Genomic DNA, 21,258 nt, shown 5'->3' with positions numbered 1-21,258 from the left:
GAAGCGCTCCCCGCCTTCACTGCAGCATGCATGACATGAGGCAGGGAGCAACAAGATAAATCCCCCACGGGGAGCACAGACAGACCACACGGGGGTGAAGGGGACGGTGGTGGGTGGCAGCAACGCAGACGGCAGGTTCGACAATGCGTGTGCGTGCATGGAGCGGCTTTATAGCGCCGCCTATCGAGCTACGCCTATGGCCTGAGGGCACGGCGATGGGTGGTATGACGCGCGCTGCCCGAGTGCCTTGCCTGAACCTGCTTCTCTCATGAGACATGAAGCGCAAAATATAAGGTTTAAATAATTAAAGGATGACTGGGGGAGAGGAGCATGTGTATGCTTTCATAAAGGACCAGGATGCATAGCTATAACTTATGAGACATATTTGTGGCCTTACGCCCAGAAGCCTAATGCACCTGGCTGTTCAAGGTCAGAAAGAGCCTAATTGGAAGAAGTGTCTATGTAGGAAAGTACCTGGTTTGAATCCCCTGAGACAAGGGATGCTTGGTAAGATTACCTAATGTCTATTGATAAGATGTAATTTCCTCACTGTCTCCCCACTGTCTGGACTGCATGCTATATTCTGCTCAGAGGGGGCCTCGCTGCATGACCTCTTGACCTTACCGAGACACAAGCTGTACATGTACCCAGAAACTCTGCCTTACATCTATGTAACCAACAAACATCGTACCATATTAACATACAATGGGGAGAAGACTAAGTTAAATTGTCCGGAGAAAACTTCAGTCTGATCCCGGGATCACGCTCACGTTCTATTGGGAATCTTTGTTACCTGAGAACCAATAAAACACTTTGCATCAACCCTGCTGAGTTCCAGTGCTGTTTTTAAATTTTGAGAATTGACTGAAGACGTACAGAACTTTTGTTTCATCACAGGAGAATTCATAAATCCAAAAGACAGCAGAATTAACTTAGACACTTAGAAGAATGTGTATTATTTGATTACCTCACCACCCAGAGAAGGCAGAATGTAACTGTAACTGCTACTTTTAAATGGTTTACTATTCTCCTGATTCGATGTGTTAATTTACTGTCACTTATTATTCTCAGACAATATTAATAAAAGAGATATATGCCCACTTTCCCAGACATGGATTAAGCCTAGTCCAAAAGTAAGTAGGTCGAATAAAATGAAGATCTCCATTGAAAATTGTTTTTAGTATAGGACTACGCTTAATCCATGTCTGGGAAATTGGGCCAAGTTCAAAATCTCATTTCATGGAGCACTTGACTGACCAGATGTTCTTCAACTGTTTGGTCACCTAGGTTTGTTGAAAGCATGCAATAAATGAACATCTGTGCTCAAAATATGATTCTTAAATGACAGAAGTAAAACAAATGGTTTGAATCAATATAACCAGCAAAAATGTGGGTATCAATTTAATCTGAGGGACTTGAAACAATCCCCAACTGACAGTCAATATGTTGTATGTTTGAAATCTCACTTGGTATATGAGGCACTTGGTTGACCATCCCTGCATCTCTCATATTTCTAATTCCCTTCCCTTCATGCAGTAGAACAGGCGTCACCCACAGGGACAACAGCACAACAGCCGCCAGATGCAAACTGTGATGTATTATGTATAGAATAAAACACTCGAGAACGAATAACCACAGAACATGAGATCACTTGACTGTGTTTTCTCTGAATGCACATATCTTAGTTCTTTCCAACTACTTCCTTATCCAATCAGTTACATGCATAACAAATACACAGTACTCCTCATGATACTGGTTCAGACAGCAGTGACCACATACACACTACTCCTCATGATACTGGTTCAGACAGTAGTGACCACACACACACTACTCGTCATGATACTGGTTCAGACAGTAGTGACCACATACACACTACTCCTCAGGATACTGGTTCAGACAGCAGTGACCACATACACACGACTCCTCATGGAATTATTGAACTCTATTATGGGCCTGGTCTCCCAACTTCCCACCTACAGGTGGGAAGTTGACCATCTGATGAACTGGTGCAGCCTGAACTACTTGGAGCTCAACCCTCTGAAGACAGTGGAGTTGGTTGTGGATTTCAGAAAGAGCCTGGTCCCACTCAGCCCCATCACCCTGTGTGACTCCTCCACCCTAACTCCACTGTGGAGTCCTTCAGCTTCCTGGGCTCTATCATTCTCAGGACCTCAAGTGAGAGCTGAACATCAGCTCCCTCACCAAGAAAGCTCAACAGAGGATGTACTTCCTGCGGCAGCTGAAGAAGTTCAACCTGCTAAAGACAAGGGTGGTGCACTTCTACACAGCCATCATTAAGTCTATCTTCACCTCCTCCATCACCATCTGGTACGCTGCTGTCACTGCCAAGGTTAAAGGCAGACTGCTGCGTATCATGCACATTTAGAACTGACGATTCTGCAATTGGCAGTTAGGGTTTTTGAGACAAATATTCCTCAGGTTGCTGTGCAGAGCCCATAGTCCTACGCACAGCTTCTTTTTCCTGACGCTACCTAACATGGCCTGAGGCATCTTTGGCTCGTATCTTACTGCAGTATTTTTGTAATACTGTTCATTTTTGTATTTGCTGGAATTAAGTCTGTATTTACTGTAAATAATTTTGTATTTTTGTACATTATTTTTGTATTTGTCTTTATATTTCTACTCTATTGTTACACACCAAACCAACAACCTCGTATGTGTTAACTTACCACAGATGTCTGCCCTGTATCCAGGACAACGCCATATTATTGATTAGGCTGAAAGAAGTCTTTGATGTGCAGTGAGCCAATGTCTGAAGGGCCATGGGGCAGCTGTGTGTCTGTCTTGTGATTGTGGGACGGACCAATGACTCTTGAGAACGATGTATTATAAAATGGTGTGTTGTCTGAAGTTCTTTGGGGTTCAGTGTGCATCAGCTGGGAAGTGCTGATGTTACTGGATTCTCCAGTTCTGTCTAGGAAACTAGATGGACCCCATACAGCTTGTGATGTGTGATTGAAACTATTAGTTCAATACTAAACATGATTACAGACCTCAGTGTCTCCAAGTTCCAGAGTGGACTCCTCAAAACAGCAGAGAGAAGCTTCATATCTGATTCCCTCAGGTCCTTGTTACTCAGGTCCAGTTCTCTCGGAGAGGAGGGCTTTGACTTCAGAGCTGAGGCCAAAGAAGCACAAGCTTCCTCTGTGATGTTACAGCTTGACACCCTGTGAAAGGATCATTATTACAAAAAGCATTACAATCTCTACTGCCCTCTGGTAATGGAAGGATTATCTTCATTTCTAGTCTTGACCAGATTAAACCTGATACAGAATGCTACATGCTGGTGTTGACCAGATCAAACCTGTTACACGGTGCTACATGCTGGTGTTGACCAGACAAAACCTGATACAAGGTGAAAATTGCTGGTGTTCTTGTTGATCATTGAAAGACTTACCCATGTTGAGAACCTCAACATGGGACGAGGATAAAACTAAGTGTATGCAACTGGCTCCTGTTGTTGACCAAATTAGGCTAACCCTAACCCTAAACCTGATACAGGGTGAAGATTGCTGGTGTTCTTGTTGATCATTGAAAGACTGACCCATGTTGAGAACCTCATCTTCTTTTTCGTTTTTCATAACTCAGATTCCTCCTTGCAGGCATACGTTTACTTGAATCATTTAAATATCAACCACATTCTCTAAATCCAGCATCCAAATACAATGTGTGATAGTAACTATTAGTTGTTTGCTGTTGAACATGATTACTGACCTCAACGTCTCCAGTTTGCAGAGTGGATTCCACTGTAGATCAGAGAGCAGTTGCATTTCTGGAATCTGGAGGTCATTGTTCCTCAGGTCCAGTTCTCTCAGGGTGGAGGGGTTTGACCTCAGAGATGAGGCCAGAGAAGCACATCCTTCCTCTGTGACCCCACAGCATGACAGCCTGCAAAATTGATCATATAACATACTTGAGAATATTTTTGTACATTATGTCAAGATGTTATCTTCCATGTTTCTGTCTGTGTGTTGAGGCAATAGCTCGTCACACGGCTCCCCTCCACTGCTGAGAAGGAAGAAGGACTTGTCTAATATTTGTGCTGAACATGAATCCTTCCACAAGTATCACTTGTGTTTTGTTCCAGTTCAGAAGTCAAGTTCATGATTCAAGCCTTTCCAGCCTGAGCCAACATTCAGAAAAATTAAATTTGCTGCTAGAATATTATATTAATATGCATATTCATATTACATTAATTTTCTTGTTAAATCATACACCTGAACTGTTTATACCGCATTGAAGAGAAGTACTAGGGCTTTCTATGATAGAAATATACGTATGATTATCTAATCATCCTTTATCAAGAAGATTTCACGCAGCAATTTTCCATCAGGACCAAAACCTCAACCAGTCCATCCACCACCTATTTTGCACTATGCTGCCCAATTCATATCATTTTGTATCTTATCTTGTACTTTATATTCTATATTTATATCTATTTTATATCTCATTGTTTAGCTCTTTAGTATATTGTTTAGCTTACTATTAGACTTTTTATTTTTGTAATCTTATTTATACATTCAACGTTTTTGTATTTTTTTTATTAAGATCCATATTTGTTTATTGTATGCACCTTCATGCCACAGTAAATTCTGTCTTTAAACTTACATGGCAATAAAAATAAATTCTACATTATAACCAAGGTATGCAGACTACCATCGAATAATTATAAATCTACTCCTCACTGATGACAGAAAGCAACCTTGGGCAACCAACTTGAGAATAAATTATATTGTCTAAAATCAACTATACATAGACATTGTGCTATTATAACTTTATTATTGTCTCATGTAGAATATAAATACAGACCTCAGTGTCTCCAGTTTGCAGAGTGGGTTCCCCAGTCCAGCAGAGAGCAGCTTCATGCCTGAATCCCCCAGGTTGTTGTTACTCAAGTCCAGCTCTGTAAGCTCTGAGGAGGGGAGAGCTGAGGCCAGCGCTTCACAGCACCGTTCTGAGAGGTCACAGTCATTCAGCCTACATGACATAAGAAGAACATGAGACATCATCAGAGTCATAGTTTGTACGATAGGATCATACAATAATCAAATATCACATCACAATATGTTCTAAATCATATCATTATTAAAATTGCTTTATACATACAGAGCAGTTTTGGAGTCTTTGATCACTGGCAGCAGCCTCAGAAGACCTTCCTCTGATCTGGAGTATATCTTCAGGTCAAACACGTCCATCTTCTCTTCTGAAGTCAGCAACACAAAGAACAGAGCTGACCTCTGTGTAGATGAGAGCTCCTCACTGGAGAGACTTCCTGAGCTCAGGTACTGTTGGATCTCCTCCACCAGAGAATGGTCATTCAGTTCATTCAGACAGTGGAACAGATTCATGCATCTCTCTGGAGAAGGATCCACTCTGATCTTCTTCTTGATGTACTTGACTATTTCCTCATGGCTCTCTGTCTTGTTACTTTTCTGAGTCAGTAGGCCTCGTAAGTCAGACTGATTGGACTTCATTGAGAGGCCCAGGAGAAAGCGGAGGAAAAGGTCCAGGTTTCCATTCTTACTCTGCAAGGCCTTGTCCACAGCACTCTTGTAGAATCTGACTTCTGGTTTTTCTCTGAAAAGAGCCAAAAGTTTGCTGGAGATGGAAACTGATGGAGTCTCAGACATCAGATTCTCATGGTTGTTGATGAATGAGAGAAACACAAACACAGCAGCCAGAAACTCCTGAAAGCTCAGATGGACAAAGCAGAACACCTTCTCCTGGAAGACTTTACCATCCTCTCTGAAGATCTGTGTGAACACTCCTGAGTACACTGAGGCATCATGGACATCAATGCCACACTCTGTCAGGTCTTTCTGATAGAAGATCAGGTTGCCTTTGTCCAGCTGGTGAAAGGCCAGTTTTCCCAGTGACAGAATGCTCTTAATGCTCTCTTCATCCCAGTGTGGATCTGTCTCAGTTTTCCCAAGATACTTCACCTTCTTCTGTTTGGTCTGTAACACCAGGAAGGCTGTGTACATCTCAGTCAGGGTCTTGGGCATCTTGTCTTTCTTCTCTGTTCTCAGCATGTGCTCCAGGACTGTCACACACATTAGGGAGAAGACTGGAATGTGGCACATGACGTAGAGAGTCCTTGATGCCTTGATGTGTGAGATGATTCTCCTGGCCAGGATCTCATCACTGCATCTCTTCATGATGTACTCCTCCTTCTGAGCATCATTGAACCCTCGTACTTCTGTAACCAGGTCAACACACTCAGAAGGGATCTGATTGGCTGCTGCAGGTCGAGTGGTGATCCAGATGAGAGCAGAGGGAAGCAGGTTTCCTTTGATCAGATTGGTCAGCAGCACATCCACTGAGGTGGACTCTGTGACATCACACCAGCTCTTGTTCTTTTTGAAGGCTAAGGGCAGTCGACACTCATCCAGACCATCAAAGACAAACAGAACGTTGTACTTGTCATAGATGGAGATTCCTGATTGTCTGGTTTCTGAGAAGAAGTGATGGACAAGTTCCATCAGACTGAACTCTTCTCCATCCAACAGATTCAGCTCTCGAAACGGCAGAGGAAAGATGAACTGGATTTCCTGATTGGCTAGTCCCTCAGCCCAGTCCGTGATGAACTTCTGCACAGAGACAGTTTTTCCGATACCAGCAACTCCTTTTGTCAGAACAATTCTTATAGATGCGTCTCGTCCAGTTGAGGGTTTAAAGATGTTGTTGCATGTGATGGCTGTCTCTGGTCTTGCTGATTTCCTGGATGCTGTCTCAATCTGTCTCACCTCATGTTCTTTATTTATCTCTCCACTCTCACCCTCTGTGATGTAGAGATCTGTGTAGATCTTATTGAGAAGAGTTGGGTTTCCTTGTTGAGCTATGCCCTCAAACACAGTCTGAAACTTCTTCTTTAGTTTAGATTTGAGTTGACGTGAGAGTCTATGAGAAAGCTCTCCTGAATGACCAAACACAGATGTTATTCTTAACAGGGCTTTAGTTTGCAAGAGAAAGTTACTTAACAGTTCAGAATAGTTTTTCCTATTCTAAATACGCCAGACATTGATGGCTTATACATAAACATTGATTTTCCATCATTGCACTTTGCCAGTTGAAAGTTACTCTGGTTCTCTTAACCTGTATCTTCATCATAAACCATCAGTCGGTCAACTAAGACTAAATAAGGAGTCTCTTACTTTTCTCCAGAGTGTCAGCCAGCTCCTTCTGGTTCATGTTCCTCAGGACGTGCAGTGTGATCTTCAGAGCTCCCTTTCTGGCACTGCTCTCCTGCTTCTGATATTCAGGGTCCACCACTTCCTGGTCCTCCCTCTGACTCTCTAAGCCTTCTGGGAAATCTGGACTCAGAATCCTCTTCATCCTCTTCAGCTCTTCCTTCACAAACCTGATGACAGTCTCCTCAAGCACCTGAAACAGAGAGGGAAGATATCAGAGGAACCAGGAACTCTGTACACAGTAGTACAATCGGATTAAAATTATGTCTTGTTTGTACTTTAAATTAACACAAAACTCACTGTGAATATAGAAGACAAGTCGTCATGGTGACTCTGGTCTGACTTCTGTTGATCTCTGTGGACAAGAGATGACAACACATGAACCACATGGGCTAAATATCTTAGACCAAAATACTGAACCATCTCCATTCATGCATACACACAGACACTCTGTTTAAGAGTGACACAGAGTAAACTATCTTCTATACCACTAGATGGCACTGATTTGTTCCTTTCCATTAGGGGGTTTCCTGTTGGACACTAGCTGTCTGAGTAATCGATAATTTCCTTAAACCATACGTTTGACAAATTAAATGGCGCTCCTTTAAATGTTGCAGCTGAAGATGTGTTGGGCATCAGAATCTTTTGAGGTATTTAGGTGCTTTTAGATGCACGTGGACTCTGATCGTATGTTTCATGGCCAGATGGTTTAGTGTTATTGTCTGATGAATGAAATGCAGGAGACAGGTGACGACTTTAGACCCTCTCCGTGTTTGAGCCGATCTGCAGATTGTTTTGTGTATTGTCTAATGTTTGTGTGTTAAAGATGGTTGTTTCTCTGTTCAATTGTTTGTTTGTTAATAAATATGTATGGAGAGATATGTACCATTTTATTATGACTGATTCTCAGAATTTCCACCAGAGTGTGTTTCAACCAGACACTGAAGAATGACATCAGGGTCCACCTTACACAGGGCTGCATGTTTGCTAGCAGCCTGCTTTAGACACTGCAGCACTCCTCCACCCAGGAGTTTAAGACTTTCTGGTCTCAAGCAGTCTAAGTGGGCTGAGCCCCACCCGGTCTGTGCTCATACCAGGCCTGGTACCTGCAGGGCTTTGACTCTCATGCTGTCTGTGTGTGTGTGTGTGTGTGTGTGTGTGTGTGTGTGTGTGTGCATGGAGGTTATGACTAGGAGGACCTGTGTATGTTTATGTGTGTGTGTGTGTGTGTGTGTGTGTAGGGAGGGGGAGGTTATGTTTGTCAAACAGTCACTGATCTATCTTTTATTTTATGTTAAGCTATTATACAAAAACTCTGTATTGACATTATACTGTAAGTATTTAAAAATTGAGAGGTTGTAACCAGGGGCGGACTGGGGGAAAAAAGTGGCCCGGGAGTTACTGGAAAACCGTCAGGGGCATCAGGTGGCTGAGCGGTGAGGGAAGCGGGCTAGTAATCTGAAGGTTGCCAGTTCGATTCCCGGCCATGAAAATGACGTTGTGTCCTTGGGCAAGGCACTTCACCCTACATGTAAATGTAAAACCGGCCCACTCACTCAGTACACGGCGTGCAGCCCACTCACTCAGTACACGGCGCGCGGCCCACTTAGTACACGGCGCGCGGCCCACTCACTCAGTACACGGCGCGCGGCCCACTCACTCAGTACACGGCGCGCGGCCCACTCACTCAGTACACGGCGCGCGGCCCACTCACTCAGTACACGGCGCGCGGCCCACTCAGTACACGGCGCGCGGCCCACTCACTCAGTACATTCAGTACACGGCGCGCGGCCCACTCAGTACACGGCGCGCGGCCCACTCAGTACACGGCGTGCGGCCCACTCACTCAGTACATTCAGTACACGGCGTGCGGCCCACTCACTCAGTACATTCAGTACACGGCGTGCGGCCCACTCACTCAGTACACGGCGCGCGGCCCACTCACTCAGTACACGGCGTGCGGCCCACTCACTCAGTACACGGCGCGCGGCCCACTCACTCAGTACACGGCGTGCGGCCCACTCACTCAGTACACTCAGTACACGGCGTGCGGCCCACTCACTCAGTACAGGGCGCGCGGCCCACTCAGTACACGGCACATTCCCCACTCAATGCATCGCACGTATCAACCAGTCATTGGCCTACTTGGACTCATTATTTTGGATGATTCCAAAGAAATTACATCATATATGTTTGATTTCTTACGTTGAACTTCCGAAGTCCATAAGAACACATTTCAGAAGGCACCATGAGTGTTAAATACAGATCGCGAGAAGTATAAAACTCAGTCAGCGATAGACTACTTAAGGTCTTAGAGCAATTTATACGTGTTGAAGCTGTGTATTATGGAAAATAGTTGGAGGTGCCGGCGATGTCAGAGGGGGGGCAGGTTAGTGATGGCAGTGGGCCGGTTGGTGATGGCAGTGGGCCGGTTAGTGATGGCAGTGGGCCGGTTAGTGATGGCAGTGGGCCGGTTGGTGATGGCAGTGGGCCGGTTGGTGATGGCAGTGGGCCGGTTGGTGATGGCAGTGGGCAGGTTAGTGATGGCAGTGGGCCGGTTAGTGATGGCAGTGGGCCGGTTAGTGATGGCAGTGGGCCGGTTGGTGATGGCAGTGGGCAGGTTGGTGATGGCAGTGGGCCGGTTGGTGATGGCAGTGGGCAGGTTAGTGATGGCAGTGGGCAGGTTAGTGATGGCAGTGGGCAGGTTAGTGATGGCAGTGGGCAGGTTAGTGATGGCAGTGGGCCGGTTGGTGATGGCAGTGGGGGGGCAGGTTGGTGATGGCAGTGGGCAGGTTGGTGATGGCAGTGGGCAGGTTAGTGATGGCAGTGGGCCGGTTAGTGATGGCAGAGGGCCGGTTAGTGATGGCAGAGGGCCGGTTAGTGATGGCAGTGGGCAGGTTGGTGATGGCAGTGGGCCGGTTAGTGATGGCAGTGGGCCGGTTAGTGATGGCAGTGGGCCGGTTAGTGATGGCAGTGGGCCGGTTAGTGATGGCAGTGGGCAGGTTGGTGATGGCAGTGGGCCGGTTAGTGATGGCAGTGGGCAGGTTGGTGATGGCAGTGGGCAGGTTAGTGATGGCAGTGGGCCGGTTAGTGATGGCAGTGGGCAGGTTAGTGATGGCAGTGGGCAGGTTGGTGATGGCAGTGGGCCGGTTAGTGATGGCAGTGGGCCGGTTAGTGATGGCAGTGGGCAGGTTAGTGATGGCAGTGGGCAGGTTGGTGATGGCAGTGGGCAGGTTAGTGATGGCAGTGGGCAGGTTAGTGATGGCAGTGGGCAGGTTGGTGATGGCAGTGGGCAGGTTGGTGATGGCAGTGGGCAGGTTAGTGATGGCAGTGGGCAGGTTAGTGATGGCAGTGGGCAGGTTAGTGATGGCAGTGGGCAGGTTAGTGATGGCAGTGGGCAGGTTAGTGATGGCAGTGGGCAGGTTGGTGATGGCAGTGGGCAGGTTAGTGATGGCAGTGGGCAGGTTAGTGATGGCAGTGGGCAGGTTAGTGATGGCAGTGGGCAGGTTGGTGATGGCAGTGGGCAGGTTGGTGATGGCAGTGGGCCGGTTGGTGATGGCAGTGGGCAGGTTAGTGATGGCAGTGGGCAGGTTAGTGATGGCAGTGGGCAGGTTAGTGATGGCAGTGGGCAGGTTGGTGATGGCAGTGGGCAGGTTAGTGATGGCAGTGGGCAGGTTGGTGATGGCAGTGGGCAGGTTAGTGATGGCAGTGGGCAGGTTAGTGATGGCAGTGGGCAGGTTGGTGATGGCAGTGGGCAGGTTAGTGATGGCAGTGGGCAGGTTGGTGATGGCAGTGGGCAGGTTGGTGATGGCAGTGGGCAGGTTGGTGATGGCAGTGGGCAGGTTAGTGATGGCAGTGGGCAGGTTAGTGATGGCAGTGGGCCGGTTAGTGATGGCAGTGGGCAGGTTAGTGATGGCAGTGGGCCGGTTAGTGATGGCAGTGGGCAGGTTAGTGATGGCAGTGGGCAGGTTAGTGATGGCAGTGGGCCGGTTGGTGATGGCAGTGGGCAGGTTAGTGATGGCAGTGGGCCGGTTAGTGATGGCAGTGGGCAGGTTAGTGATGGCAGTGGGCAGGTTAGTGATGGCAGTGGGCAGGTTGGTGATGGCAGTGGGCAGGTTGGTGATGGCAGTGGGCAGGTTAGTGATGGCAGTGGGCCGGTTAGTGATGGCAGTGGGCAGGTTAGTGATGGCAGTGGGCCGGTTGGTGATGGCAGTGGGCAGGTTAGTGATGGCAGTGGGCAGGTTAGTGATGGCAGTGGGCAGGTTAGTGATGGCAGTGGGCAGGTTAGTGATGGCAGTGGGCAGGTTGGTGATGGCAGTGGGCAGGTTAGTGATGGCAGTGGGCAGGTTGGTGATGGCAGTGGGCAGGTTGGTGATGGCAGTGGGCAGGTTGGTGATGGCAGTGGGCCGGTTAGTGATGGCAGTGGGCAGGTTGGTGATGGCAGTGGGCAGGTTAGTGATGGCAGTGGGCAGGTTAGTGATGGCAGTGGGCAGGTTAGTGATGGCAGTGGGCAGGTTGGTGATGGCAGTGGGCAGGTTGGTGATGGCAGTGGGCAGGTTAGTGATGGCAGTGGGCAGGTTAGTGATGGCAGTGGGCAGGTTAGTGATGGCAGTGGGCAGGTTAGTGATGGCAGTGGGCAGGTTAGTGATGGCAGTGGGCAGGTTGGTGATGGCAGTGGGCAGGTTGGTGATGGCAGTGGGCAGGTTGGTGATGGCAGTGGGGGGGCAGGTTGGTGATGGCAGTGGGCAGGTTAGTGATGGCAGTGGGGGGGCAGGTTGGTGATGGCAGTGGGCAGGTTGGTGATGGCAGTGGGCAGGTTAGTGATGGCAGTGGGCAGGTTGGTGATGGCAGTGGGCAGGTTGGTGATGGCAGTGGGCAGGTTGGTGATGGCAGTGGGCCGGTTAGTGATGGCAGTGGGCAGGTTAGTGATGGCAGTGGGGGGGCAGGTTGGTGATGGCAGTGGGCAGGTTGGTGATGGCAGTGGGCAGGTTGGTGATGGCAGTGGGCAGGTTAGTGATGGCAGTGGGCAGGTTGGTGATGGCAGTGGGCAGGTTGGTGATGGCAGTGGGCAGGTTAGTGATGGCAGTGGGCAGGTTGGTGATGGCAGTGGGCAGGTTGGTGATGGCAGTGGGCAGGTTAGTGATGGCAGTGGGCAGGTTGGTGATGGCAGTGGGCAGGTTAGTGATGGCAGTGGGCAGGTTGGTGATGGCAGTGGGCAGGTTAGTGATGGCAGTGGGCAGGTTAGTGATGGCAGTGGGCAGGTTAGTGATGGCAGTGGGCAGGTTAGTGATGGCAGTGGGCAGGTTGGTGATGGCAGTGGGCAGGTTAGTGATGGCAGTGGGCAGGTTAGTGATGGCAGTGGGCAGGTTGGTGATGGCAGTGGGCAGGTTAGTGATGGCAGTGGGCAGGTTAGTGATGGCAGTGGGCAGGTTAGTGATGGCAGTGGGCAGGTTAGTGATGGCAGTGGGCAGGTTAGTGATGGCAGTGGGCAGGTTAGTGATGGCAGTGGGCAGGTTAGTGATGGCAGTGGGCAGGTTGGTGATGGCAGTGGGCAGGTTGGTGATGGCAGTGGGCAGGTTAGTGATGGCAGTGGGCAGGTTAGTGATGGCAGTGGGCAGGTTGGTGATGGCAGTGGGCAGGTTGGTGATGGCAGTGGGCAGGTTAGTGATGGCAGTGGGCAGGTTAGTGATGGCAGTGGGCAGGTTGGTGATGGCAGTGGGCAGGTTAGTGATGGCAGTGGGCAGGTTGGTGATGGCAGTGGGCAGGTTAGTGATGTCAGTGGGCAGGTTAGTGATGGCAGTGGGCAGGTTAGTGATGTCAGTGGGCAGGTTAGTGATGGCAGTGGGCAGGTTGGTGATGGCAGTGGGCAGGTTAGTGATGTCAGTGGGCAGGTTAGTGATGGCAGTGGGCAGGTTAGTGATGTCAGTGGGCAGGTTGGTGATGGCAGTGGGGGGGCAGGTTAGTGATGTCAGTGGGCAGGTTAGTGATGTCAGTGGGCAGGTTAGTGATGGCAGTGGGCCGGTTGGTGATGGCAGTGGGCAGGTTGGTGATGGCAGTGGGCAGGTTGGTGATGGCAGTGGGGGGGCAGGTTAGTGATGTCAGTGGGCAGGTTGGTGATGGCAGTGGGCAGGTTGGTGATGGCAGTGGGCAGGTTGGTGATGGCAGTGGGCAGGTTGGTGATGGCAGTGGGCAGGTTAGTGATGGCAGTGGGCAGGTTAGTGATGGCAGTGGGCAGGTTAGTGATGGCAGTGGGCAGGTTAGTGATGGCAGTGGGCAGGTTAGTGATGGCAGTGGGCAGGTTAGTGATGGCAGTGGGCAGGTTAGTGATGGCAGTGGGCAGGTTAGTGATGGCAGTGGGCAGGTTAGTGATGGCAGTGGGCAGGTTAGTGATGGCAGTGGGCAGGTTGGTGATGGCAGTGGGCAGGTTGGTGATGGCAGTGGGCAGGTTAGTGATGGCAGTGGGCAGGTTAGTGATGGCAGTGGGCAGGTTGGTGATGGCAGTGGGCAGGTTGGTGATGGCAGTGGGCAGGTTAGTGATGGCAGTGGGCAGGTTAGTGATGGCAGTGGGCAGGTTGGTGATGGCAGTGGGCAGGTTAGTGATGGCAGTGGGCAGGTTGGTGATGGCAGTGGGCAGGTTAGTGAAGGCAGTGGGCAGGTTAGTGATGGCAGTGGGCAGGTTAGTGATGTCAGTGGGCAGGTTAGTGATGGCAGTGGGCAGGTTGGTGATGGCAGTGGGCAGGTTAGTGATGTCAGTGGGCAGGTTAGTGATGGCAGTGGGCAGGTTAGTGATGTCAGTGGGCAGGTTGGTGATGGCAGTGGGGGGGCAGGTTAGTGATGTCAGTGGGCAGGTTAGTGATGTCAGTGGGCAGGTTAGTGATGGCAGTGGGCCGGTTGGTGATGGCAGTGGGCAGGTTGGTGATGGCAGTGGGCAGGTTGGTGATGGCAGTGGGGGGGCAGGTTAGTGATGTCAGTGGGCAGGTTGGTGATGGCAGTGGGCAGGTTGGTGATGGCAGTGGGCAGGTTGGTGATGGCAGTGGGCAGGTTGGTGATGGCAGTGGGCAGGTTAGTGATGGCAGTGGGCAGGTTAGTGATGGCAGTGGGCAGGTTAGTGATGGCAGTGGGCAGGTTAGTGATGGCAGTGGGCAGGTTGGTGATGGCAGTGGGCAGGTTGGTGATGGCAGTGGGCAGGTTAGTGATGGCAGTGGGCAGGTTAGTGATGGCAGTGGGCAGGTTAGTGATGGCAGTGGGCAGGTTGGTGATGGCAGTGGGCAGGTTAGTGATGGCAGTGGGCAGGTTAGTGATGGCAGTGGGCAGGTTGGTGATGGCAGTGGGCAGGTTAGTGACGGCAGTGGGCAGGTTAGTGATGGCAGTGGGCAGGTTAGTGATGGCAGTGGGCAGGTTAGTGATGGCAGTGGGCAGGTTGGTGATGGCAGTGGGCAGGTTAGTGATGGCAGTGGGCAGGTTAGTGATGGCAGTGGGCAGGTTAGTGATGGCAGTGGGCAGGTTAGTGATGGCAGTGGGCAGGTTAGTGATGGCAGTGGGTATTTGGACCATCCCAACCCCGTGGGCCCACCAGGGATTGTCCCGGTATCCCCGATGGCCAGTCCGACCCTGGTTGTAACTATCTAACACACTCACAGGCTCATCCTGGAGGTCCCTCCAGTCTCTACCGAATTAGAGAGAGCAGCTTTGAGTTATTGTTCTGCAAAGATATAGAATGACCAAATGGTAGCCATGCATAATTGTACTTTGTCTGGGGAAGTTGCAGTGTTGTGCAGTGTTTTTTTGCCAGTTTGTTGTGGTTGTGTTGTGATTGTAATTGTGTGTCTGTTAATGTCAGTCCAACATTAAAGCAGCACAGTGGACTGGTAGGTTGTGGTCCTGTCTCTCACTGATCAAACACAACAAGGAGGTCAAAGGGCTTGATGTGTCTGATGGTGTCTAGAGGTTAAGACCATTGATAACTACAAAGAAGACTTACAGTACACCACTTACACATCTTAATGACATCATGTTAAACAACAGCTGGCTGTCACTGTGTACCTCTACCACATGGTCTGAACATCAGCCAGGCTATGACTTCTAACCTTCGTTCAGTAGAAACGTCACATGATGATCCTGAATCTAGTGATTACATTAGACTTCCAAATATTCATCACCTTAACATTAAAAACCAGTAGACGTCAGTACATACCCTTCCTCATTAGAAGGTCCTCCTCCATCACTGAACATGGGAGGTGTATCCATAGACCTGTCACTCTTCCTGAACACACAGCTGGGTACAGGTGAGGCTGGTCTCTGCCGTTTGATCCTGTTAACAAACACATTATAAGGTTTTACAAAAGTCAATCATTTAAAGTAGACCAAACTGATCCTTTGTAACAATATTTGTTGCTAAAATCGAATGACTTCATTATACTGCAGATCACTTGTTTTCACATTGAACACCAGCAGAGGTCAGTACATACCCTTCCTCATTAGAAGGTCCTCCTCCATCACTGAACATTAAAGGTGGATCCATGGACCTGTCACTCTTCATGGACACACAGCTGGGTACAGGTGAGGCTGGTCTCTGCCGTTTGATCCTGTTAACAAACACATTATAAGGTTTTACAAAAGTCAATCATTTAAAGTAGACCAAACTGATCCTTTGTAACAATATTTGTTGCTAAAATCGAATGACTTCATTATACTGCAGATCACTTGTTTTCACATTGAACGCCAGCAGAGGTCAGTACATACCCTTCCTCATTAGAAGGTCCTCCTCCATCACTGAACATTAAAGGTGGATCCATGGACCTGTCACTCTTCATGGACACACAGCTGGGTACAGGTGAGGCTGGTCTCTCCTGCTGGATTGGGCTTAAACACAACAGAGACAGACCTTCAGTCTCTCATTTATTCTGACTAATGATGATGTCATAATATCACTGCTGAGCTCTGAGATGGAGAACAGTCATGAACAGTTATGGATTCTCATCTTACCTCTTAGCTTTGGTGTCCATGTCATGTTCCCCAGGGAGACTCATTTTAGAGGCAGTGCCCCCCTCCTCTCTCTCCCCTGAGAGACTCATTTTAGAGGCAGTGCCCCCCTCCTCTCTCTCCCCAGAGAGACTCATTTTAGAGGCAGTGCCCCCCTCCTCTCTCTCCCCTGAGAGACTCATTTTAGAGGCAATACCACCCTCTTCTCTCCCTCCACTCTCTAAAATACAGAACGTTCCTCTTCAGGGTCTGATTAGTAGAAGTATTTTGAAGCCAGACCTGTAAACAAACAAGTTAGAATCCAACCTTATTAAACTGCTACCTCAAGAGAAGAAGGATAGGATAACTTACTTTTTACCCTGATTCATAACACCCCTCTATGATGTAAACAACTCAATTAAAACACATGCAAAACAAAAACTGTTCATTGATAAACATTGATAACACACCAATGTGACAAAAACAGCTTTGTTAAAACTACTTCAGTATCTCAGTCTGATACTGACATAAGATAAGACAACAAGTACTGAGCACTAACTCACTTCCTCTTAGAAAAACCTTAACGGACCTGTCACATGTCTCTGTGGATGTACGTTAGTTTTTAGTATATGTGAAGAAGAAAAAAATGTAATTGGAAGATTTATAATTCGTTTCTAAACGACCATCAACACCATGGCTGGTTAATTATATGAAACAATAAAAGTGATCTTGATATTATTAGACCATAGTGAGTTAGTTATAACTTGTTGCATGTTGGCCATTAGACTGAGCGAAAGGCCGTTTCATTTCCTGTTAGAAAACTGTGGTACTAAGATGCCATAACTCTGAAACCTCCCCTTCTCTTTTACTGTATGTGTACATTGATACTGGGAAAGAATATTGTAAAATGACTTACTTTAAAATCTTCTTTTCAGTTTGAGAATCTGTTTTACACATTCTTTTAGTCACAAAATGGATCCTGTAAAAGATATTTTGACTTTCACTTTCACCTAACCCTCCTCTTTCATTTCAGGCCTCACCCACCTCCTTATATCAGCCAATAGGAAACAGGAGGAGCTGAAACTTGATCCTAAGAGCAGGAGCTGAAAAGAGACAAACACGCAGGAGAAACACCACACATAAGAAATGTAATGATCTATTTCATTATATAATGTATATAGTTGATTTTAATGAATCCACAACATATGGCTAAGAAGCTACAATTAGATGAATCTATATGTAATGTATGGCGCTAATGTTCACATTTCAGTAGAATATGATTATTAATATCATGGTGTTCTGTTCTGTCTCTGACACCTAAACTGATGATTCAGTGTGTTCTCAAGCAGCTTTGCTTTAGATCTAGAACAGTTACTTCCAGTTTTTTTCCAACTGCTAACACACTAAAATGACATGCACAGCACAATTATTTAAACTGACACACCCCTCTTTATCACACACAGTGAGTTAGACACCCCCCTCCCAAAAACTCTTTTCAAGTCTCCAAAAGTCTAAACACATTTTCTGCTTTACACACATTTTGCAATTCAAAATGGCACTTTTTAAATCAATGGTCAATTGTTACCACTTCATTCAGGAAGTAAACACTATGAAAAGACCACAGATGAGCACTTTTTTTTTTACAACAACAATGGAAGACGTTGCAGGAAGAGGGAGGGGGAGAATGAGAGGGGGAGCAAGAATGAGAGGGGGAGGGAGAATGAGAGGGGGAGGGAGAATGAGAGGGGGAGGGAGAATGAGAGGGGGAGGGAGAATGAGAGGGGGAGGGAGAATGAGAGGGGGAGGGAGAATGAGAGGGGGAGGGAGAATGAGAGGGGGAGGGAGAATGAGAGGGGGCCGTTTTACTGTTGCCTCTGTCATCCGGACATCTAGACTGGAGTACAGGTATGTAACCATCTAGACTGGAGCACAGGTATGTAACCATCTAGACTGGAGTACAGGTATGTGACCATCTAGACTGGAGTACAGGTATGTAACCATCTAGACTGGAGTACAGGTATGTAACCATCTAGACTGGAGTACAGGTATGTAACAATCTAGACTGGAGTACAGGTATGTAACCATCTAGACTGGAGTACAGGTATGTAACCATCTAGACTGGAGTACAGGTATGTGACCATCTAGACTGGAGTACAGGTATGTGACCATCTAGACTGGAGTACAGGTATGTAACCATCTAGACTGGAGTACAGGTATGTAACCATCTAGACTGGAGTACAGGTATGTAACCATCTAGACTGGAGTACAGGTATGTAACCATCTAGACTGGAGTACAGGTATGTAACCATCTAGACTGGAGTACAGGTATGTGACCATCTAGACTGGAGTACAGGTATGTAACCATCTAGACTGGAGCACAGGTATGTAACCAACATTTCTTTCACACTATGAAGTACACCCCATGGCTGATGTCATACACTAACTGTACAAGTTTCCTGTACAATTTACTCTACTGTGGAGAAATATATTTAGGCTGCATTGTCCAAGCCCTATATTATAGTTTTTTTGTTTTTCTAAAGGACTGAGAGATGCAACCATGGTGGAGGAAGTGGCCAAATGTTCACCGGGGTACAGGATGCTGCCATTGTAAACTTGGTTATGGAAAATAATCAAATCAGATTACGAGAAATTCAAAGCCACATCATCCAAGAAAACACCATATTCAACAACATTCAACGAGTCAGTCTGTCCACATTTGCTCGCATTCTCAAGCGAAACCAAATCAGAATGAAACAACTTTATAAGGTGCCATTTGAGAGAAACTCTCAAAGAAACAAAGAGGTCAGACGAGCATATGTGGATGTAAGTACAATATTGACTGCAGTACACTACACACAACATTGTTTCCCAGTGTACTGGATAACACCATATTGACTAATTTTTGTTCTTTGTTTTCAGGGAGTACTGGAAATGGATGCTCATGCAATCCCACATGAGTTCATCTTTATAGAAGAGGCTGGGTTCAACTTAGCGAAGACCAGAAGAAGGGGGAGAAAAGTCATTGGCCACAGAACCATTATAGACATTCCCTAGTTATTTGTGTTTGCCTCTTTTTTTTCTATCTATTTTTTCTGCAATTTTCTTTTTCATTTTACTGTTTTTTGTGAGCATATTTTTGTTCAGTCCAATGTAAATATAACTGCTGTGCATATGTTGCACTGACTATATGTAGTTTTAATTGCAGGGCTTCATTTTGCAGGATATATTAGGTATTTTGCAGATTGGGTGTGTGGTTTTGTGAATTGTGATAAGTATTTTGATAAAACCAGCCTAGTTTCCAAAGTTGTGTTTTAACAATTGTAAAAAACTGTAACCATACTTCGGATACTTTTTCTAAACTCTTAACACAGACTGACACCTACAAAACACAATTGGCCAAATGCATAATTTTCTTCTCAAAAACACATTTTGTTAAATACGTATATACTAACTCTCCATTTCAAGACAGAACACATGTTTCTCTGCACACACTGACTTTACATTTACATTTAGTCATTTTTGCAGACGCTCTTATCCTTATCTACTCTCTCTACTTCTTTACCAAAACACTGGAAATCTGATTCAAAATGAAATTATTGTGTCAAAGAATAACACTTGTTTTCACTTCACAAGGTACATGCAGTCAATCAAAGTACACCAGGTTTCAAAATACTGGCTATTGTTGACATTATAAAAACTGCATAGACTTATGTTTCAGGTATTTGCATGCAAAACATGCAATCCACCTTTTACACTAAATTTCTTGGTTGGGAACTGTATGTCCACATGTACAATAATGTTCACATTCAAACACATTTCAGTAAAAAGCAAATAAGTTTTTTTTCCCCTTACTGTTTACTAAAGGAAGTACAGTATAAACGCAGTATACAGTAATAGAACAGAAAAGGTTTTACAGTAATGCTTACAGTGAACAAAATATCCATGAAACACAAGAGCATTCCGTAAAAAAAACCCCAGCAAAAACCCCAGATAAAAAAGGGGGAACAAAAAAGCATTAAATGACTGTATCTAATCCCTGCGATCTTCAGGGTTAGGCCATTTGACCATGTTTTCATCAACATGGTCAATGATAGTGGCACGAATTTCATCACTGACTACTGTTCTTGCAGCCCTTGGAATGCCACCACCACGCATTCTTACACCTCTACCTTGCCCTCTCCTTGGGCCTGCTCTTCTCCCCAGCCCTGCTCCTCTCACTGCTCCTCTCACTGCACCTGCACCTCCTTCTGCATCTCTCACTGCTTCTGCACCTCTCCCTCCATCTCTCACTGGGCCTGCTCTTCTCCCTGGGCCCCTTGCTCTTCCTCGTCCAGACATTACAGTGTTTGTATTTTTCTGTTTCCAAAAACATCACTCTTCAAAGTCCTTCTTTTATAGTAATTGAAGGAAATAACCCCTGCCACTGAGTCTAAGCCAGACTGGAATCCGCTGTGGTTGGCCCACTTTACCCAACATAAATCAGCTGTGTGTCCATTTTTCAATTGTCTTAAAAAAAAATAGAGATATGTTGTTTTTGAACTAATATCATTGCAGAAGCAGATGTTTTTATACTGTATCTAAGGTTTGGATAATTGTTTTTGCTATTGTGGGATGTTGTGTTTTAACATTCGTAAATACTACACAAACAATCCATCATTTTGTTGGGAGGTATAGCTTGTCTGTTAAGAAAATGTAAGCGGAAATGTGTTCACTGACTGCATATTGTGTGAAAAAGACATGAAATATGTGAATTGTATGGCCAAAAAAGACTGATGCTGTGCTAATTGTGTTTAGAGTTTTGAAAATGTGACAACTGTTTGGACAAATGCTTGTTAGCGACTGAAAAAAACTGTAGCAACTGTACACAGGTGGCGGGCCGGTCTGCGTATCAAAGTCCCGGGCTTTGACAGAGACAGAGACCCTCTCCTCTCCTTGTTGTGTCTCTGTCCTCCTCTCCCTCCCTCTCCTCTCCTTGTTGTGTCTCTGTCCTCTCCTCTCCTTGTTGTGTCTCTGTCCTCCTCTCCCTCCCTCTCCTCTCCTTGTTGTGTCTCTGTCCTCTCCTCTCCTTGTTGTGTCCCTGCTTAAG

The 21,258-nt window shown here is 46.8% G+C and overlaps 2 protein-coding genes across 3 annotated transcripts in view; both read right to left on the bottom strand.

The window, feature by feature from the left end:
• The window catches only part of LOC136933037 (NLR family CARD domain-containing protein 3-like), a 172,109-nt gene extending 154,970 nt beyond the window's left edge, over positions 1-17,139 (bottom strand). The window contains 3 exon segments of the mRNA XM_067228408.1: positions 15,954-16,073; positions 16,197-16,472; positions 17,089-17,139. Coding sequence (XP_067084509.1) covers positions 15,954-16,073; positions 16,197-16,375 — 299 coding nt within the window. The 5' untranslated portion in view covers positions 16,376-16,472; positions 17,089-17,139.
• The window catches only part of LOC136933035 (NACHT, LRR and PYD domains-containing protein 12-like), a 179,852-nt gene that overhangs the window by 93,572 nt on the left and 65,022 nt on the right, over positions 1-21,258 (bottom strand). For both annotated transcript variants that reach the window (XM_067228402.1, XM_067228401.1), the window contains exons 4-11: positions 15,680-15,796; positions 15,406-15,522; positions 7,512-7,566; positions 7,176-7,404; positions 5,128-6,937; positions 4,831-4,998; positions 3,736-3,909; positions 3,015-3,188 (exon numbers count right to left, since the gene is read on the bottom strand). In XM_067228402.1, the coding sequence (XP_067084503.1) occupies positions 3,015-3,188; positions 3,736-3,909; positions 4,831-4,998; positions 5,128-6,937; positions 7,176-7,404; positions 7,512-7,566; positions 15,406-15,522; positions 15,680-15,796 (2,844 nt within the window). The remainder of the gene's footprint in view (positions 1-3,014; positions 3,189-3,735; positions 3,910-4,830; positions 4,999-5,127; positions 6,938-7,175; positions 7,405-7,511; positions 7,567-15,405; positions 15,523-15,679; positions 15,797-21,258) is intronic.

The sequence above is a fragment of the Osmerus mordax genome, chromosome 24 (genome assembly GCF_038355195.1).
Source record: "Osmerus mordax isolate fOsmMor3 chromosome 24, fOsmMor3.pri, whole genome shotgun sequence".
Lineage (NCBI taxonomy): Eukaryota > Metazoa > Chordata > Actinopteri > Osmeriformes > Osmeridae > Osmerus > Osmerus mordax.
The sequence above is the reverse complement of the archived record's forward strand: the minus strand, read 5'-3'. Positions and strand labels throughout refer to the sequence as shown.